This window comes from Boleophthalmus pectinirostris, unplaced genomic scaffold, assembly GCF_026225935.1.
Source record: "Boleophthalmus pectinirostris isolate CB_2022bp ecotype Guang Dong unplaced genomic scaffold, ASM2622593v1 HiC_scaffold_12, whole genome shotgun sequence".
In the NCBI taxonomy this organism is placed as follows: domain Eukaryota; kingdom Metazoa; phylum Chordata; class Actinopteri; order Gobiiformes; family Gobiidae; genus Boleophthalmus; species Boleophthalmus pectinirostris.
Window position 1 is genome coordinate 24,546,167 of NW_026571018.1, and position 21,806 is coordinate 24,567,972.

At 36.8% G+C, this 21,806-nt stretch overlaps 3 protein-coding genes across 4 annotated transcripts; 2 read left to right on the plus strand and 1 right to left on the minus strand.

The window, feature by feature from the left end:
* Nucleotides 1–1,755: 1,755 nt before the first annotated feature.
* Nucleotides 1,756–12,394, minus strand: nectin1a (nectin cell adhesion molecule 1a). Its single transcript, XM_020923078.2, has 10 exons — nucleotides 12,230–12,394; nucleotides 5,700–5,812; nucleotides 4,820–5,078; nucleotides 4,184–4,304; nucleotides 3,600–3,781; nucleotides 3,142–3,259; nucleotides 2,911–3,062; nucleotides 2,681–2,813; nucleotides 2,527–2,587; nucleotides 1,756–2,158 (listed from the first exon to the last, which is right to left on the minus strand). The coding sequence occupies exons 1-10, from the start codon at nucleotides 12,276–12,278 to the stop codon at nucleotides 1,838–1,840; spliced, it is 1,509 nt and encodes a 502-aa protein (XP_020778737.1). The 5' UTR covers nucleotides 12,279–12,394; the 3' UTR covers nucleotides 1,756–1,837.
* A 3,209-nt stretch (nucleotides 12,395–15,603) lies between these two features.
* bud13 (BUD13 homolog) lies at nucleotides 15,604–19,137 on the plus strand. Of its 2 annotated transcripts, XM_020923016.2 has the most exons (9): nucleotides 15,604–15,747; nucleotides 15,888–15,984; nucleotides 16,190–16,274; nucleotides 16,350–16,855; nucleotides 16,937–17,045; nucleotides 17,126–17,264; nucleotides 17,565–17,755; nucleotides 18,552–18,633; nucleotides 18,718–19,137. In XM_020923016.2, the coding sequence occupies exons 1-9, from the start codon at nucleotides 15,611–15,613 to the stop codon at nucleotides 18,809–18,811; spliced, it is 1,440 nt and encodes a 479-aa protein (XP_020778675.2). In that variant the 5' UTR covers nucleotides 15,604–15,610; the 3' UTR covers nucleotides 18,812–19,137. The 2 variants fall into 2 exon arrangements, with proteins under 2 accessions (XP_020778675.2, XP_055004845.1); XM_055148870.1 differs by having other exon boundaries at nucleotides 16,190–16,855.
* A 93-nt stretch (nucleotides 19,138–19,230) lies between these two features.
* On the plus strand, nucleotides 19,231–20,473 carry snrnp35 (small nuclear ribonucleoprotein 35 (U11/U12)). Its single transcript, XM_020923077.2, has one exon. The coding sequence runs from the start codon at nucleotides 19,374–19,376 to the stop codon at nucleotides 20,067–20,069; it is 696 nt and encodes a 231-aa protein (XP_020778736.1). The 5' UTR covers nucleotides 19,231–19,373; the 3' UTR covers nucleotides 20,070–20,473.
* Nucleotides 20,474–21,806: the final 1,333 nt, after the last annotated feature.

Genomic DNA, 21,806 nt, shown 5'->3' on the forward strand with positions numbered 1-21,806 from the left:
CATTTGTCAGTAATTGGCTCTGAGAGTGTGATATTTTACAAGTCTGCCAGACAAAAAAATCTTCAAATAAGTTAGGTTTTTTCATTTTCATTTGAATGTGGTCAAACAATATATTGCTACACAATACATTTTTTTTTTTTTTTAAGTTGGCTTTTAGACTAATAAAAATAATAATATTTCAAACTCAGTATTAGATTCAAAGCTAACTGTACCGATTCAAGCAAAATATATACTTGTTTATGTAAATATCTAATTTTGATTCTGGTTTAATATTTTTGTATCTGGATATTGGATACAAAACTATTCTTAACCAAATGCTGAATTCAACAGTCCACAAAAGACATTTTTTTTTTTTTTAAATCCTCAGGATTTCATATACTTCTCTGATATAAAGTTGCTGAAAATGTAGTCAATTAAAGTTTTAGCACGCCTTGTTTGTACTGACCCCAAAATGAGCTGAGCTTGACATCGGATCAACAGTGTATAGTTACGTGGCAACAGAGGAAATGCTATCTTCTCATTAGGGTCAGGTTCAAGTAAAACTGAGTGGCCTTTAAGTGCCCATTCTCCTGGTGTCTTTTATGAATTCTTAAACACAGAATTAATTTGATGTATGTTATATGTTTCCTATTGTAGTTTGTCAATTCAAGTTTGTTTATGGCTTTATTTCAAATCATATAATGTAAGGTTTTGATTTCAAATAGTAAACAGTCTGTTAAATGCAACAGTGATATCTATCCAAAATAGTTATTTAATTATTAGCCCATAATTAAGGGACGTTTGATTTTAAATTATTGCACCATAGTCTAGTTGTTTCACTACAGTGTACTTTTATAAGTGGTATGCTCTCTGTGTGTAGTGGGCTGCAGTGGTGTGTTTGTACAATCAAAATTGCTTCACACATGTTTGTGATTTTTATTACTAAAAACCAGTGTTCATGAACAGCCAGCGTCAATGAATACTAAAACCCCACAGGTAACATAAATAAAATCAAAATTAGAAACAAGAAAATTATTTGTGAATAAAAACATTATCTTCCAAAAGAGAAATGTAAATAATATAAAATACATGTACACAATATATATATTTTTTACAGTTATGTACTTTTGTTTCGAAAATTGGGCGAGGTCATGCTGTAAAGAGCTGGGGATGTAGACGTAGGGGTGGACATTAGACAATATAAAAATGTGTGATTGGATGCTATGAAAATCTGACAGTCTTTAATACAACTTAATACTACAATGTTCAAACACAGACTGAGACACTATTGTTGTCTCACCCTCCAGATATTACCTCTTAAAAGTAACATGAAGAAAGTACATGGTCCGTGACAAAACAAGATTGTGATCTATGGCTCAATACAGATGTTCCACAATGCCCATCCCATCAAGATGCAATTATTTTTTATATATTTCATATTATGTGTCACATGAAAGGTGTCTAGATTAAAAATCTTATAGACACTGATTGGTCTGTCCACATAAAGACCATTTAAAGGACAATATTAAGGGTCGATCTCACCACACAGGACCAGCGTGAAAAACAAACATGTAATTTATTATCTGTAAAGTTTGACATACAAAAAGACGTGTTTGGTATTTAATTTACGTAGACTTTGAGTGAAAAGCAGTCACTGTTGGAAAGAAACTGAAGAGACAACATATTTGTGTGAAGCCAAACAATATTTACGCTTACAAAAACAAAATCAAAATCAATCAAAATGTAAATCAAAAATTTGGCTGTTTTTGGCCCAAATGCAGTACTGTCCACCTCCAGTTAGAATCCAAAATAATGCCCAAAGTCCAAAATATATTATTTTAGATAATTTCGACTTATTTTAGACATATTGTTCTTTGGGAAAGGTGTATGCTGCTCCTACGGGAGGCGAGGTCAATCCTGGAACAGAGGGGTATTTAAAGATGGCGGTTGTGTGTGTTGGAGGAGAGAAGGTATTTCTGGAGGTTGTGCCCCCGCTGCTGCCACTGCTCGTCCCAGTGTTGGGCTGTGAAGGGGCATGGTAGGGCTGCTGGGGCAGAAAGGAGAGAGGGGGCTGGATGGGGGGTGAGTAGGGCTCTGGAAAGTCCTCCTTGTTACAGGCCAGTCGGTAGCTCACGTAGTCTGCTGTGTTTGGAAGCTCCTCGTAAAATCTACTTGAATGCTGGGGAGGTAAATAAAAATTATGTTTTCAAACTGTAGTGGTATGAATTTAAAAAATTTCAAGTTCAATTAGCTACTCTGTATTTAGTTACAGGTAGGTCCTGGGTAAATCCTTTTTATAGTATATACCCGAAAGGGGGACTGGGATAGGATGATATTACAAGAAAATTAAATAAATACAAGAAAATAAATAAAACAAGAAAATGGTACAATTCTCCCCTCCAAAGTCGGAACTCTGCTTCAAACCACTTTCTTTTACTCAGAGGACTGGCTGTGGACCTCTTATTTAAAAAGACCCAAGCATATCATTGACAATTAAAATGACTGATCCATATCTTAATTCATATTTTATAAATTGCACAGCCATACCTGGAAATCGTCTGGTCTCTTTCTCAGCGTCTGAGACATCTTTCTGGATGGAGAGTCATTTCTAATCAGACACCAGATAGTACAGAATATATCAATGCATACGAAGAAACCATTTGTTTATTATTGTTGTTTTATTCAGTAAGGTATCACTCACGATGAGTTGTCTTTGCGACTCCTGATTTTGAGGATGAGGACAGTGATGGTGATCCCCAATAGGACCCCAGCAGCCAGTAACAGAGCAATGACACTGACCACATCACTGGTGGCAATCTGGGGTAAAGGCTTGTCTATAAAACAAAACCAAAGTTACAATGTATATTTTAGGATGAACTCCTTTTCTGGTTTATATTCTAATTATTGAAAATGGATAATAAAGTTGTGTACCAATTACACTGATGTCCACTGATGCAGCACGTGTCCCGATGCTGTTAGTGGCCTCACACACATAGGTCCCTTGAAGTTCATATGTCACTGGGCCTTTAAAAATTAGAAGGTTGTCACGAATTTCAACACTGTCTGGTATGGAACCATTGATTCTGTAAGACAAAGGAAATGACACATTAAAAGGCATTGCTTGTGAATAATGGGTACTGAATACACACTGACACAACTTACATTCTCCATTGGTACAGAGACACCAAGGGGTTGGCATCAGCCAGACAGTTTAGCTGTACATTTTCACGGTTCACATACCAGTTTCCATCATAGCCCTCCACCATGACTTCCGGCTCATCTGTGACACAGGAGTTTATGTATAGTTTATGTTTGAGTTAAAAAGACGCATATGTAGAGAGCTTTGTGCTTTTGTGAATATTATCAAACAAAATAATCAAATTTCAAAATAAAAACTTAACAGAAAGAAAAAAACAAATCTAATCTAGGACTTAATAATAATTATATTATATTAATTATTAACTTTGTGTTGCTGTAATATCTTTTTTCTAGTTTCTTGCTTTATCAATTGTTCGTATTAGATTAACAAATATTGCAGTATCAATAGTTTGTGATTTATTTTTTTTATTACAACCCCATTTGTGATTTAATTAGTATTATCTATGTGCTAAGGTGCTTACACTGAATGTCGAGGGTGACGCTCTCGGTGAACACTTCCTCATTGTAAGTGGTGACGCAGGTGAGCGTCTCTCGATGCGTGTCGCGACTCGGGACCAGGATGTAATCACTCTGCACTGTGTATGTCCCGTCTTCATTTCTGTACTCCCGGGTGCTAACCTCCCCTTGGACACGTGACTCCCACCTGCATTTAATGATAAGATACTGGTCACGGCATGTATAGAGGATGAGCGCTGCCAAATAAATGTCCATAACTAAACATGGTGACCATTTCAAACTGTAGGAAGAGAGGGACAAGTTGATGAATGTGGTGAGGCATGGAAGGATGGATATGCCATAACAGCATATGATTTTCTTTTCTTTTTTTTTTCAACTGAAATGTACAAAAAGAGATTGGAATAGTATAAGGTGCCAACAAATTGTATATACAATAATATAATATACATATAGTTTGTGTTACATTTCATAGATGGACAATAGATTCCTGATTTGACTAGATGAACCATATCTACTAACCATAAAATTGAACTAAAAATGTTATAGTCAGTCACAAAACATAGTCTCTTCCATGTCTTTAGTCCCCTACCTGATGGTTCCTGGAGGTTTTCCATTCGCTGAAACACAAGTGGCCACTGGAGTTTTTACTTTTGACGATCGAGCTGCCACTAGTGTTGGTGTGGAGAGACTCATCTGGGTTGTTGGTCGAACTGTGAAAAATAGTATAGATTTGTGATTTGAAATATATGATCTGCTATAAAATGTTGCATAATATAGTGCATATGCTGGATTGGATTATGGTTGCTTTATAACTGGATTATGCAACAAATCAGCATGCTTTTGCAAACAGTTAAAAAAAAAAAAACCCTCATACACAGATGTACATGAACATTATTATGAATTTCTACTTAATCCAATCACATGAGATCAAGTCAGGGAGGACATAAAACATTTGTCAAATTAAAATGCACACAACAACACACATATGAGCTAGATGATAGCGGATGATTTTGTATGCTGAAAAAGTAATTCAAGCTTTTCTTTTTCAGTTCCAAATTGTATCTTATTATTTGTTAGAAATGATAATAAGCATTTAGATCTTGTATCAGTCAAACTATCAAAATGCATTATGGTACATAATTATTGCCTCCATTTCAGTTTTCTGTTGACTCAAGGGTCTCTATAGAGACTATACTTGTACATTTACAAAGACCCTGTAACTCACCTAAGACTGTAAGGTTGACTGTGTTTTCTCTGTTTCCTGCGGGGAAGGTGGTGTATTCACAGATGTATGCCGCTTCATCAGACAAACGCAGTGATGAGAAGGTGATGGTTGTGTCCTCCAGGTTTGGAGTTCTTCGTCTCACTGCTCCATTTTTAAAAGTGACACGGTCTCGGTATGGAGGTGCCACTGAAACGCCCAGAGATGGGTTTGCAATGGCCACATTCTGCTTCGTGCCATTCACCAGCTTTTGCCACGTCACCTGGGAAACACAAAAAAGGTCAGAGGTCTGGAAAGACCTTTGAGGGTTGGCTATTTATTCCTATTTACCAATTGTTTATTATTTATCATTATATAAGCCTACATCTACTTATGTGTATCAAACTGTTTTAAATTATAATTCTGGCCTAAATTGACGAGCCCTTAATGTTGCTGCTTAAAGGTGATTATGTGTGTTATGGTGGAGGGTTCACCACCTGCTCATCTCCTGGAATACTTCACAGTATGACAACTTATTTTTCTCCATGGAGACAACCAAGTGACCTGTATAAACTGTGGAGAGGCAAGCCACTCACAGTAAGAATGCAGGGTTTTATTGCTGTAACAATGCTGATAACTGAAGAAACTCAACACAGATAAAGAATGGCTTACTGGGAAACAATCCAGCAATAACAACAACATATGCAATAACATCTCCTTGGAGACAAGCAGGTGGCCTTCACCAGAAATGTTACATAGTACTTAATGAAGAACTGTTATGCAAAGACTATATGACCATTCCTTGTATTTTTAATGTAGAAAATATGCATAGTTCATTGTAATTGTTTAAGAAACATATGACCAGTAATATCAGTGCTTAAGTTTTTGTTGTTGTTGCAGTTACCTGTGAGATTTTGACTGGTGGAGAGCTGTTGATGAAGCGACATCGCAGCTCGACTTTTGACCCCACAAACGCTGACTTTTCTTCATCCATCTCCACACTCTGCCCTTGTACCCCTATGGAGAGATGAAAAGGTAATTAAAACTATTACTTTTTAAAGTTTGAAACAAAGATCCTTAAAGAAAGTATGGTTAAATTCTCCAGATTTACTTGGCAAAATAAGGGCATTCTAACATTTTAATCTGTTTACAATCACCAAATGCGCTGAGCTCAACTGTCTAACATGATATGGTTCATCAACATGAGAGGTGAGGCGATGTCAAAGGTGAAGGATTAAAGGGAGGTATAAATAAGCACACGACTGACTTGATGATCTCCTTCAGCAAATCCACTGTGCTCCTTCACCATCCTGTCACGTGTGTTTACTGCAGGGTCGATGTGTACTATGTAAGTGTACAAGGGGTCAGAAATAGGCTTGAAAAATACTTACAAGTACTACTACTGTCACTGCTGTCCTTCCTGGGTTGCTTCTCCAAATCTTTTGCACTAAACACTAACAATAGATGAACATGCCATTGTTTATTATACTCTAAACAAAATGCCATTTTAGTTATTTTGGGTGAAAATAGTCACAATGGCCGCTCTAATTCTCATTCATGCCTCAGTAAACACAAACAAATGTGACAGTGCACAATGACATCCTGGGTCATTTTCCCTAGGGGAAGCTCTATTTAGCTGCAAAACAAGATAAGATGTGTGTATTTCACCTATGCTATGTACAACTATGTCAGACTTGCGTCATTAGACAATAGCAATATATTTTCAATACTTAAGGAAGCAGGAGTGCTGCTTGGATGTGTAGAGATTGTGCAAAGTATTTCTTTTGGTGCTCTTCAATGTAGGGATCAGTCTCTCAAATAAAGTTGAAAAAACCTGAGGCACTCAAAAAGAAACATTTTTAAAAGCCTATATAAAAGCCTATATTAGTGCAGGGCAAGTTCATCAGAAGAAATGAAGAAAAAGAGTTTTATTTACTATTAAAGTAAAAGTAAAATGACTCTAAAGGTAAAAATCGGTAAGATAGTACCTGTAACTGCAATAACTTCAAAGCTCTACTATTTAAAGCACACACAGTTTACTGCTTTTAAACTATAGCAGTTTTATCTCCTCTAGTAGAATATATCTACAGGCCAAGCCGCCAGTGGTTCTTGATATACTTGTTCTTATTAAGACTTAAATTAAACTATATACATAAATGAATAATTTGTGTCAAATTACTTTCCCAACTGTAGTATAAATTTAATAAAAAACGTAATAATGTAATAATGTGTAATAATAAGCTTAAGCTTGAACAAACTTTAACAGTGTAGGATAGATACTCACTGGTAGTATAATCTATGGCCAAGGGGGTTTTCCATATTAGTATTGTATTTTTTAAAAGATGTAGTAAATTATTGGGTATTTCAATGTTAAGAGGGCAGCTGCATTGATTTATCCCATATCTGTCTCTATGACACAAACCGCATGTGACAAACACCACACTCTTCTAAGCACAATGAATGGATAAAATAAAACTCTAGCCAAAAAACAACCAATAACAACAATGTACAATATAAAACAGTTAAGCATTATTTGTGTTATCATATTGAGTATTTATTTTTTAATCAAATCTAAATTAAGTATTAATACGAATGCCCAGTACTTTCCTTTTTCTTCTCTCTCTTTTTTTAAATTATTATTATTTTTTTATTTTAAGTTAATATATTTTTTACACTCTACCTCCTTTTTTGCCTTCTTCGGACCACCACAATGAGTGCTATAGCTTTAGGTTTGCCATTGCATTTAATTATTTTGTGGCTCTTATTTTAATAGTAAGAAAGCATACATTATACAAAAATACATACAACATCAAAAGTCCCATATTTAGACTTTAGATGAATGCTTCCTGCCTGTATTTCTCTCACCTTCCTCTTTTTTCTTTGAGCGAGCCTGTATTCTTCTATTGTTTGCCCTATGGGAAATGACCTCAGCACGCCAGAGAAAGATAATGCTTAAATAGCAGCACATGGGCAGGAAAAAGGGCATGGGAACATGGGACAATGGCTGTATTGTCCAACGACCTACAGCAGCAGCCGGTGCATCACAACATAAGGGGGCTTTTTTCAGCGGATGTCCTGCATCTTTCAAACACTGTACATAAGTGATGAGTCATTTTGAACAACACAATGTAAAGCAGACGGACAAACAAATGTAGTTTTTACAATGGGAAGGGGCTGACTTTTTACTCAATGTTTTTGTCACTGTATGTTTATTTTCAAATATTGGGTTCTTAGAAATGTCTACTGATTTGGGGTAGTTAAGGACAGTTAAGGTCATCATTGCTATTTTCTCTGTTCACAAGATGTTAGACATAAGATCACCAAAAGTATTCATGCAGATAAAAATAACGCTTTAACGCTTTGCCCACAAATAAATTAGCAGGTTTGGATCAAATATTTACCATGTGCGTACTCTGTTTTACCATTATAATAGCAATTTACAGATTTGTTAAAATATATTCACACTAAGCCTGCTAGATTCATCCGCTATCATCATCTTACAAAGTCTATAGTCTGCAAAAGAAAAACTGAATGAACAGAAAATGAAATACAAAGGAACAGATAAAGAGGACAGATTAACTGTTTAATCTTTATTCCATCAGATCTGTGATTGATCTGGGACTATATACTTCCCATCTTTGCTCTGCTGGTTTCTAGAAGATACTAAAGAAACCTGGATCAGATACAGATGGTTAAGACTAGATTTAAGACAGGATCAAATCAATTTATAAAACAACAATTTGAACATGTTTTATACTCCTAGTGACTTGAAACTGCAGGTTTGAGATTCTTTGACCATATCTCTTCATGGGTTTCAGAAAAATATATTTTCTTACTGATTTATGTGTTTTGTTGGTTTTTTGTTTGTTTGTTTGTTTGTTTGTTTTTTTCAGTAGTTTTTTTTCAAAAGGGCTTAAAATTGACTTTCAGTATTCATTTGCTGAACATAAACAATATAGGCTTTTAATCATTGCTATTTAACACAAAAATAATCACATTTGTTTTCCCAAAGTCTGAACTCAAACCACAAGCTTTTACTGACAGAGGACTGGCTGTGAAACTCTGCATAAAAAAGACCCAAGGTGATCATTGATAAATAAAGTGAAAATACAGACACTACTTCAGTTGTGGTTTGATATTTTAAATCTCATCAAAAATATATATGAGCACAATTTGAGGATAGTCATTAAAAAGAGCATATTAAGTACTCTATCACTGTAGGGTAAAATGGGCAGAGAGCATTTACGCCTAAACTAGATGTTGCTTGCTTCGTTTTGGGGCACTCTTTTGACTGTTACATCATCTGTTATTACGGTAGTGTGTGTAATCTCCCATAGAAACGTGGACTCCATCTTGTAACTTGGCGCCCATTCAAAAGTGGATTACAATGTCCACCACCATTTGTGGTAGCAGAGATGGGCAGTGAGTAATTCAAATAAACATAAATGAAGATCCACTCAGAGGCAGATATCAGAGTTTAAAATGTTAGGCCAATTCTCCCGAGGGACAGAGAGACAAAAAGGCTTAAAAGGGACAGAAGGCCGATTTGTTTGTGATGTGCGTCCCAGGATTATTTCTGCATCAGGGAGTCAGTGTTTGGCCTCCAGCTGTAGACTCTGCTGTGGATTATGCTCAAATTCAAGTGGATGTCTCTCTGGCAGTTTCATTCAGCCTTTTTTCTGAGTTTGTACTGTGTGCAGAAAATACATATTGCAAAATACTTTCATTTACTTTTTGCCACTGAACAAATGCAGACAAAATTAGAATAAGGTGCAGAATAACCTCTGCTAAGACAAAGTTTTAAACCCAGTATAGGGCTGCACAATATATCACAACTGAATATGAGTTGGCACATTTATCAGTTTGCAAAGGCTGCAATTCATTAGAAAATGTGCACTATGAACAAATAAAGATTGTTTGCTTGAGTGAACAGAACCCTACTTTAAAAAATCGAATCACGCAATACTTCTACTAATATTTTTTCCAAAATCATGCAGCCCTAGCCATTGTCCATTCACTTTCTTTAAAACGTATGTTGAGATTGTATGTGGCTTTGCTGGGGATCTATAATGATGGATTCAGGTATGTTAATGAAAACCAAAGATGATCCTCTCATTGTATTTATTTATTTATTTTTACAAAAAATATAAAACTTTGCCAACAGCATTTTTCACACCTCACTCAAACTTTTCCGCAGCACTATAATGTTTTTCTCACAATATTCTTGTCTTACCTGATGGCAGCCAACTCTTTGACAGTTTTGGAGATGTCAGACTGCTCCTATAGGTGACTGTATTTCTAAATTTATTTATTTTTACAGTAGCAATAGTGAGTAGGCTGGGGCTTGGCAGTGATCATGTTGTTACACCCTTCCTGCCACCAGTGCAGTGCTAATCCCCTTCAACATGGCAATCCCACTCACAAACACGTATGCACAGAGGCAAATTACTATGGAACAAGCAAAGAATCGGGTTTAACTGACTGAATGCAGCAATCACAGCAGATGTCGCAGGGTCAACACATCCGTATGTCATCACCACAAATGTGTTGAGCATTAAAGAGTCAGTTTCCCTCAAAAGGGTTAATCATACTACCACCAAAAAGCAAAACAAAACAATCGGAACTAAATCTGAACCAGATTTTAAAGGTGCACTGCATAACTTTCTGGGTGGCGGGTCTGTCTTCATAGAGATGTTGTTGCTTTGCCTTGAATTTTTCAGTATGTATGAGTATGATATTAAGATATCTATTTCCATGGAGACAAGCACCAAGCCAATTTACAAGTATGATTTGTGCAGAGGTGGGGCGATTATAGTAGAATACATATTTTTCAAGATACTGTTTTATTGTAAAAAAACAAAAAAAACAAAAACACTTACTGTTAAATAAGAAGTGAGTTTAATACCATACTGTGGTACATTCCAGCAAAAGTAATATCCCAAGCATATCTCCTGGGCGTATCCATGTGCTAGACCACCAGAAATGTTGTACAGTGTACGTTTAACCAAGGCAAGATGATCATGTCAGGTTTAAACGAGAACTACTCCAACTCTGTTCACCAGAGCACCAGTTGTTCACCAGAACACAAACAAGATTAAATTAATCTAAAAATGCTCCATGACACATGTACAACATGCTATAAAATAAATAAAGAATTTCTTATCCTGTATGATTCCATAACAGAAAGAAAGTGAGATCTTGATCAAGTAGAAAAAAAAGGACAGGCAAATCATCCCACTGCCTGAGCCATACTTTACTCTTTAACTTTAATCTCTTAGTAAAACTGAAATACTACTGTGCACCTCCAGTGGCTGGCACCCATACCACATTTTGAAAACCATTCATTTAGAGCGCTTCCTCATTTGTTCTATTGCTCCAGCTTACATCCCAGCTGTAGGATGTTTGGAAAATCACCACTGCACCTGTTAACAGTAAACAATAGCTAAATTCATTCATTCATTTTCACACAATGGACAGATGTGGAAGTGCAATGTACAGGATACATCAGTGCTAAGTACACACCTGCTCAACAATTGAACACATAAATCTGGTTGGGTCTATTGTTTATACATACAACAAATCAGAGCACCATCTGATTGGAATGTTAAGCACATAGTTACATCTGATTTCTTTCTGATTCTTCAAGCCTGTGCATTTTTACAGCAATATTCTACAAAGTAAGCATATTAAAATGAAAGACAAAAAGACAAAAATGAAAGACTACAGGAGTTCATTTAAAATTCATTAGATTTATTTAATAAAGATTCATTAACTGACACATGTCACCAAGTGTTGTTGATCTTTAGGTTTATTGGTGCATGTAAACACACAATAAATTAGATCTAATTATTGGGCTATGATTATTCTAGTTATCTGATTTTTACCAGCTTTGTTAATGTGCCCACTGTGAAGGACTGTGTGAGTTCAAAAAAGAGGATTTCTGACATACATCTGTCATCTCTGTAAATCTCTACTGTGACCAACGACTATGAAAAGTTAGCTTTGTATCATTATTACTATCAGCAATAGCATCCAGTATACATTAAATTAAAGAATAGGACCAATACTCACAACACTTCAGGATTTAAAGTCTTGATTCAGGGTGCAGGGTTATTTAATTAAACTTTTCACTTGGCTTCACTTAAGTTTTATTTTGTTTTTGTCAACTACGCAAGAGTTTAGTTGTCAGTATGCTGAATCTGCAGGATGATTTCTTTCACACTGATCAATTAACAGACACAGTTTAAATTAACCTAGTTGAATTAGGCCAAAACCCATACTATATCCTATATATGCATCCACTAACATTTGCCTTGTGCACGCAGTCAAACACAATCAGGAATAACTCGTTAGCCTGTTTATTCATTATTTAGTAGCCTAACTATAAACAATAGTGTAAGCATCCAGTTAAAAATGTATTGTAATTCAGCCTACCTGAAATTAGACAAATCCCCATAATTAAAATCCACAGTTTGTTTTCCATGGCAGAACCTCCGTTATTATTCCCTTATAGTGAACAAAATTCCTATGCGCTGTGCTCTTTTGAAACTGCTGCTGTTCAGGTCGTCAGGGTCCGCTCTGCTCCATAGGTGCGCCAGAGCTCAGCGCGCTCACAAACTCTCCCTCCCTGCGCACAAGTGCCAAACCCCCTCACGTAGCACCCCTCCACTTTTCTTTCTTCTACTCTAACTCGGACCCCCCTGTGGTGCGCTGTGTGGAGGTGCAGTCCCTGTCCGCTCGAGGCTTGTCGGGGATAAAGCAGCTTAACGCGTGGGCAGATTATTTCCGAGATAGCCTTCCCTCATACCGACCGACAACTAGCTGTCAGTGAGAGAGATGAGCCTTCTGCTCCAAACAGTGAAAAAGCTCGGTCAGGCTATTTTAAAACAGCACACTCAATGAACAGTGAATGGAGTGGGGCGTAAGTATAGTTTGGGTCATTAGGATTAGTCCAAATCCCTCTGCACTGGCACCAAAGGAACAATGAAGTCTATGGAATTGTTAATTTCACATAGACTTGACTATAATGTACTGGCAATATATTTTACAAACACGCATTTTATTAACCGTATTAAAGTCAAAGGATTGTTCTAAATTTACACGATACCTTTGGGATCTAACAACAGAAGTTTAGCTTTTTCAGCAGTCATAAACTGTAATATATACAAACACCTGTCACATATTTCTGACACATTTAAAGCCTTTTCAATAAAGTTGCACATGTGACGTATCAGTATTTATCGCAGACGCAACTTACTTGAATGATTTCTAGTGGCCTGTAGGTGGCGACAAAGGTATGCTATAAATAATTTAATAATTTTGTATGACTATGCTAGAAATTTCCTGAGCAACATTCAATGACATTGGTGGTGTTTTCTATTCAGATGCAAGACCATACAGAATTATATCATTCTGACTGGTGACTTTCCTTATGATGGATTGCTGTCTAGAGTGAAAGAATTGTATATACGATTTTAACAACCCTGGGTGATATCACTGGATGAGAAGAAAATGTAATGCAGAAGGAAAATTTATGTGACATGTATTAATGTGACCAAAACTGATGACCTGTGTTTTGTCCTAGCACGTGCTGTCTGCCATGCTCAGCTGTCCCGTCAGCCCCTGCAGAAGAGAAAAGCAAATCAGCACTCTCCACTTTAGCCACATCCCTCCCTCTGCCTCCCTACCACTCGATTTCTCTCCCAAATCATTCCAGAAGAGAGATGCTCTGTGGTGCTGCTGTGTCCTGAACCATCTATTGGCTGTTTGCTACGCAGCTGAAAAAAGATACATTCTCCTGACAAACTCCAGCCCTGACAGTAGGTAAGGCTGCACAGGGATGCTTGACAGAGATACAGGAGATGCAGAATGACTTGCAAAACAAGCTCGTTCTGAATGTAAACAGTAGCATTGTACAGCCTGTAAGTGATGCTCAAATAACATAGCCTATGTAACATTAGATTGTCTTAAATCGTTGTGTGTCACTCCAGCACATGTTCCTAATTTGAAGGGCACTTGGGGTTGCCAATATCTCAGTGCTTTCATTCTAAATAAGACTATTCTTTTTGTCTTATTTTAATACAGCATCTTCACAATGATCAGATCTCTGTTTTTCTATGGAGTGCTGGGAGGTAGGTTGATTTAGTTACTTTTGGAGCAAAATGCTTTTCTAATTATTTTTAAATTATGTTTCATATACTGTTTGACATTTCATGCGATTTTTCTTGGTGGGGGCTCACTTGTCTCCATGGAGATTACTCAGATGTTCTTCTCTATGGCTTTAAACTTATATTTCTTTGTAGACTAGAGGGTGACGTCAGGTCAAAACTGTGGAGAGGCAAGTCTGCTCACATTAACGATGCATGTTTGTTTTTATTTATTTAATAGCAATAAAAACACCTGTAATTAAATAAATACAATTTAGATATGTTTACTGCCATACTGAGGCCATACATATAACATCTCCATGGAGACAAGCAGGGGGCGGAGACCCAGCCACAAACAATTACATGGTGCCTTTTTAAGAACCTCTAATTAAATTGTAATTATAATGACAGTAGTAGAACATGGCATTGTCTACATTTTTAAGTTGTTGTCCCTTACAAAGTAATATTAATAATGGATGACTTAATAATACTTGACCATAGCTTGCTATGTGCTGTTAAAAAGTATTATTAATGCATGAGGAACATTCCAAACTGTTTTTGTGCCATTACAGTGTTTTTAATCCCAGCCAAGTCTGACTTCATTTCGGTGTGCATTGAGGATGACAGGGACCTTCGTGTTGACTGCCTGGTCGAACCCAAACCGAGTCGCATTAACAGTTATGAGTTTTCCTGGTCGTCCGGCAGCAAAGAGGCTGTGATCAACACCAATGTTTCTGGAGCTGCTGCAGAAACCCAGTTTAGGGATAAAAGCTACGTTGAAGAGTTGGAGCCTCATGGGTACCGCATGACGCTGACTGGCTACACAGAGACGCTCCCACACAACACCACCTACATGTGCAAGATCTCCGGGAATGTTGCCACCATCACCATAGACAAAAGTACAAACTTCCTGGTAATAGATGAGAATTTTAAGTTTGTGACTGATGTTGCATTTTGATTTTTGTTTACAGATTTGTTGCTTCCATGTTCAGCAGTGATTCTGAAGACTTCCTGCATCTGGGTTATGGGTCTTCTCATCTTCTTTCAACAAATGCATCATTAAATTACACACTTACTCTTTGCCTACATCACATCCATATTTCACATAATGTACAATAGCAGCTTAACATGATATCCATCTGCCTTTGACATTGCATTGACATACAGTATTCCGTGGGATTGCAATATATCCAATATCTACTGTACATGTGCTCTATGTGCGGACATGTGCCTGTAAACTCCATTTGTGAGACATTAATGGCTTAGAAATTATAATAAGGAAGCATTTGCCATTACAACATAAGCTCTCTTGTTAACTTAATGAAAGATAAAGATAAAATGTTGGTCAGATGCATGCATTGCAATATGATAATTTATTTTATTTGAATAATAATGTGCATAGGATATAAATAATGTGATAAAAGACTGTTTAGTTTATAAATAAAAAAAAACATTCTAATAAAAATGTGCTGCTGTTTATTTGTGAAAAATAAGTCTAAAGTCGTATTGGGTAAAATAGGCCTATATATGGATTTATGGAAATAAATCGATCATTTTTGAAGATTGATAAGGTTTTAGGTTTTAATTAATTTTACACAATAGTTGTAGTTTGTCTCGAGTTACCCTATTTTGACCCTTGCCGTCTCCCTTAATTTTGTCAAAAATAAAGATGGCGGCTTCCGTGGGGACAAGTAAAGCTACGGAGTTATCCAAAGCAGAGTACCTGAAACGTTATTTATCTGGTGAAGACACAAAAAAGTCAAAAGGAAAGGTTAAAAAGAAACGACCCAAAGTGCAAGGAAAAGGGTACGCTCATTATTGTATATTTCGGATGTAACTTGTAATGATGCTCAGATGTTATGCTAGATGCTAAACACATTGGCTCGCAAAAGTGTGTACCATTACGTTAACTTCTAATTCAGTTTTATATTTCTGTTGTCCTAAAGGCTTAAAATAGTAGACGATGACATAGACTGGAGGCAGATAGCTAAAGAAGCTAAAGAAAAAGAAGAAGAAGAAGAAGAAGATGAGGAAGCTCCCGTGGTAAGTCTTGTTGTGGTGCTAGCCTTGCATGTAATGGCCGTAAGGAGATTGTTTTAGCTCATCCATTAAAACCAATCTTAAGCAGTCGTTCCTCGTTGAGTCAGTGGAGTCTATGAGATCATTAATGCCAACAAAAATATCCAAAAGCATCTGTATGTTGAACCGTTTCATACTGTAACCATTTATTTTTCTCTTGATGTTTCAGATTGCCGAAGTGATTGATGAGCGACCAGAAGAAATAAAACGGCTTGAGGTGTTTAGATCCAGTAATAGATGGAAAATTATTGGAGGTATTATAATGATAATATGTGTAGTTAGTAAAACAGCTCCACAAAATGTATTAAAATTGATTATTCTCTTTTCAGCTGATGAAAATGAGGGAGATGAAGATGGAAATGAAAATAAGACTGAAACATCAGAATCTGCTGCATTAGGCAGGATTCGCCATGACTCTCCTGATATTTCACCTCCAAGACGTGTTCGCCATGATTCCCCCGATATATCTCCACCAAGACGAAATCGCCATGACTCCCCCTATGCTTCTCCTCCAAGAAGAAATCGCCATGACTCTCCTGATATTTCTCCTTCAAGGAGAAGTCGACGTGACTACAGCTCGAGTCAAAAGCACTCGCCTAAAAATCATCGATCATCACCAGGAAGGAAGAGACATGACTCAGACTCTGATCAATCGCCTCCTCGAAAAAAGCCTGTGATGAGAGAAGCTTCAGACTCTGACCAGTCTCCACCAAGACGCCGGTCCAGAGCAAGACAGGATTCAGACTCTGATCAGTCGCCACCTCGAAAACGACCTCAGAGCAGAAGAAGCTCGGATGAAGATCTGTCACCTCCTCGTAGGCCAGGACAGTCACATGTGAGCTACATTAAACTTTATTTCAGTTTTCATTTCTTAAAGGTAAAAGATTTATGTGAGTATACTTCATTATATTTTTAGAGCCAGAGAATGCTCTCGGGGGGAAAGGCTGGTCTTGTTTCTGTAGATGTTCTGAGGAGAGAGCAAGAAGAAAACAAACGGAGAGACAGAAACAACCAACCATTAGAAGGTTTGAAACTTCTTTCTTGAATGATTCGTGTGACCACTGCTGGACATAGACTGTCAAAATGTATGTTTCTATCTGTGTAGATGAATCGCGCAACGCACAGACCATTTTTCGAGACAAGAGTGGAAAAAGACGGGATCTAGACTCTGAGAGAGAAGACCAGAAAAAGAAAGCAGGAGAACAAGCAGCAAAGGATCAAAAATATGCTCAATGGGGAAGAGGGTAAGTTGTGTTTCAGCACACTAATTTAAATGCTTTATTGCTATAGCTATCTATATGTGTGTGTGTGTGTGTGTGTGTGTGTGTGTGTGTATATATATATATATATATATATGTGTGTGTGTGTGTATATATATATATATATATATATATATATATATATATATATATAATGTGTGTGTGTATGTGTATGTATGTGTGTATGTGTATGTATATATGTATGTGTGTATGTGTATGTATATATGTGTGTGTAGATTGATTGATTTATAATTTTATATTTATATTTAATTTTGCTTGCTTTAGCTTGGCTCAGGGTCAGATGCACCAACAGAGACTTGAGGATGCCTTGGTTGAATCCCAGAAACCTCTTGCACGGCATTATGATGATGAAGATTTGGACAAAATGTTGAGGGAACAGGAACGGGAAGGAGATCCAATGGCTGCAATGCTTAGACGCAAGAAGGATCGCAATTTAAAGGCACAGGGTGTTAAAGGTAAAATTACATTCCAAAAGGATTATTTTAGTTAGGGTTGTTCCGATATCGGTATCGACATAAGCTCAGATACCGCACATTTTTCAGGTAACATATCACTAGTACGCAAACCAAATCATCAATCTGAAACCACTCTGTATTTTCCTGAATGAGGACCGCAGGTCCAAGCAACTGCTGTCGGTGTCTGCAACTAATGCTACTACTAATGCCCAGAGCAGGTTAAACACAGAAGCTCTGTAAACATTTAAAACACGCTAATTGACAGAAAAGATACTTATGTTACCTCTTTAATACTGTATCTTCATTTAGAATTTGCTGTGGATGCTCAACTTATTAGAATAACTAAAGTTATGAAGAGCACAGCCAACAGCAATTACAGCGCTAACACAGACTTTGTTTACTCTGCATAATTAGCCATGTGCTCCAAGGATGAGCGTCTTTTAATCTATACATTGTGGTAAAAAGTGATAAAGTAGAAAAGTAAAAATGCTTAAATCTGCACTACTTATGGTCAAGACCATTAAACATTTAACTAATACTTTAGTCCTCAAAATCTGATTTACTCTTGCCGATTTCTTTAAAAAAAAAAAAAAAAAAAAAAAAAAGCTTTTTAGAAGATTTATTTTTTGCACTTGTACTGTAACAAAACATTCCACTATGCCACATCGGACTGGTGTTGGTACTGGCGACGACATCAAGGCCAAGTATCAGCATTGTATCGGAACAACACTAATTTCAGTACTAATGCAGGAAATACACTTAGATTTTTATATTTTTTAATGTCGGTCTTTAACAGAAAAACCTCGGTATAAAGGCCCAGCACCACCTCCTAATCGTTTCAACATTCTTCCTGGTTATCGGTGGGATGGAGTTAACAGGTATAATCTCTTCTATAAAAATATCTTTAAATTGGGTTTTTGAATGTTTTTTATAGTGCTGTATTGAAAATGCTTTCCTTACAGGTCAAATGGGTTTGAACAGAAACGCTACGCAAGAATGGCAGATAAAAAGGCTGTTCAAGAAGAAGCTTATAAATGGAGTGTAGAGGATATGTAATGACCAGATTTTTTTAAGGATAAATAGTATCACTGTACAATTTTTGTGAAAATGGCATGTCAAAGGACTTTGAACATCAGAACAACATAATGTCAAAATTCAATAATAATGTCAATAATATCAATTTCTGTATATACCCTGTGTTTTAGAAATGGCATTTTTCAAATGTGTTCTTGGTGTTTTATACAAATTTTGGTTAAAAAAAACAAACAAACCACTTTTCACTTAACATATTTTTATATAGGGTATTGGTTGTTTAGTATTTAAGAGTAGCCCTATTGTATATTCATACTGTTAAAATTAAAATTCTGTCAAAAGAAACCTGACACATATGTATTCCTATTCAGTTAGATTTTATCATTTTGAATGTGCTTGTAAAGTGACCAAAAGTGAAAACTAGGAACGTTTAATGCCAGTATTTTGTTCCCTCCGGACGTTTATAAGTACTGCACTCACACTGTAGTGGAGTGAAGAGAAATGTAAACACCGAAATCTTACCAGATGATTTTCATGTTTGGTGCTGCTCATCTAGAGATCAGCAATACCGTATCATAGTTTTAACATGAGTGGCTGGAGTCCTATTGCAACGGAATACGATCCCTTAAAAGCTGGAAGTATCGATGGGACCGATGATGAGCCTCATGATCGTGCCATTTTTAGGGCTATGGTTGCCCGCTATAAGCCCAACAAAGGTGTTCTGGGGGATCCACGGCTTACTCTTTTCGTGGCTCGTTTGAACCCTGTCACCACCGAGGATAAATTGCACCAAGTTTTCTCAAAGTTTGGAGACATTCACCGGCTGAGACTTGTGCGAGATATTGTGACGGGTTTCTCCAAAAAGTACGCCTTCATTGAGTACAAGGAACAGCGCGCCGTGTATCGAGCCTGGCGAGAGGCGGACAAACTTGTGGTGGATCAACATGAACTTTTTGTCGACATGGAACAAGAAAGAACTCTAAAGGGATGGGTCCCGCGGCGGCTCGGAGGTGGACTAGGGGGTAACAAAGGGTCCGGGCAGCTGCGATTTGGCGGCCGAGACAGACCTTTCCAAAGACCAATCAATCTCTTGAGGGATCCTGGTAGTGGGGGCCCTGCGTCAGATCGAAACGTTGACGGACGAAGAAATTGGGACAGATCGGGGACAAGAGAGAGATATGACCGAGAAAAGCATCGGGACTATGGAAGTAGGGACAGAGAGGATAGAAATAGAGACGACCGCTGGCATCGAGCCAGGAGCAGGCACAGAGAAAGGAGATGATATTTTTTTCTATCGTTCTTTTTTTTTTTTTTTTTTTTTTTTTTTTTTTAACACAGTTACTTTTTCACTTGGAGAACATTTCTTTTTAAGACAAAATTTTGTTTCACTCTGAATAGATTGTCAGTCAGACAGATGATGTTATTACTGGTGACCTCAACCACAGTAAGAGTAGATATTGCATTTAAGAAACTATTAACATATCTTAACATAATCCTAAATGATAGAATAAAGATATAATAGAGTCAGCCAACAACTATATTACCGACAGTGGGACCAATTGCACAACTAAAATTATAAAGTTAAAAATAGAGTATTATGTATTTCATAGACAATTACTGGTGGTTTTGTAAGTCAGCCGCAGTCTTTCATCCCTTGCTGTCTACAATAAAAAGGTTCAAGTTTCAGGTGTGAGTCATGGGTTTTTTTCACTCTTGTTGTGAGTCTGTCTGAAGTCATCCAATTAAAATGTCAAAGAGGTAGTGTTAGTGTCAACTCTATGCATAGCTTGTATTCCCACTCTAATCAATAAACAGTGTGGACACAAATACATTTACTCATTACATCTCTAAAACATAGTTCTCTTCAACCTTTTTTCCCCTCGAAAGCTACTTTTACAAAACGTAAATGGCAGAAAGCTACTCCTAGTGGTTACAAGAAACTGAATTTGTATAATCGTGACAAGTTTTAGATGGTGTAAAGAACATTAACTGCTAATTGATATGAACCATTATCCATTTATTAGTGCACATAGGAAGGCATATAAAATGTTTATGCATTTAACAGACATGTGAATAATCTATATTGAATTATTCAGCATAATATGTATAATTCCTAAATTTCTAAGATACTGATAGCAAATGAGCTACTGGTTTGAAACCCCTGCCTAACCTAAAGTTATCAGGGTCAAATCTCTCAAAGAAGTTGATGCCATGAGTAGAACACTAGAGTATTTGAGTTTCAGCTGCATGTGAATTGTTCATGGCATTTGCCCACAAGATATAACATGGCAATAGTATGAAATTATTATCACTCTGAAACCAATGTTTAGGGCACACTAGAACATATTTGTGTTTACTTGGTAATAATACATCCTTCATGTTGGAAACATGTCTCTGTCATGTTCTTATCTCCCAGAAGGTTATTAATATGTTTAACAACAGGATTTCCAATGGGCCAGCAGGGAAAAGTTTCTTTCTGAACTGTGCAGAAGTCAATCCTGTAAACCCAACAAATCTGTTAATATCATTACAACACTTACACAACAAACACTATAATGTTATGAAACCCCAACTTGTTACCTGAATGCTGGATTGATGCCAATATTGTCTGGTTGTGGCAAAGCTGGAGTTCTCCTTCGGCGACAGGATGTTGGAGGAGGGAAATCCTTTTGATACTGAGACTTCATGTCAACTGGGCCTTGATTTGGCATTGTATCTAGAGCTGATGCATCACTTTGATTATCTTTGAGCTCAACATCTCCTGTTTTTATTGTATGATTGTAATGCACATTTTGAACAGTTTTATGTCCTGTGTAATCAAAATACAGTACATTTAGAAACATTAACATTTAACATTTTATACAATCCATGGCTGTTATCTGGATTAGCTAACTAGATTAGAGGCTGGTCTTGCCTTTATCTTGTAATGAAATAGGCCTAAAGCAGAACGCCTCCTGTGTTGTAGTTTCCATCTTGATAGGATTGTCTGGATACAGAAGAAATCCTATAGCAATGACAC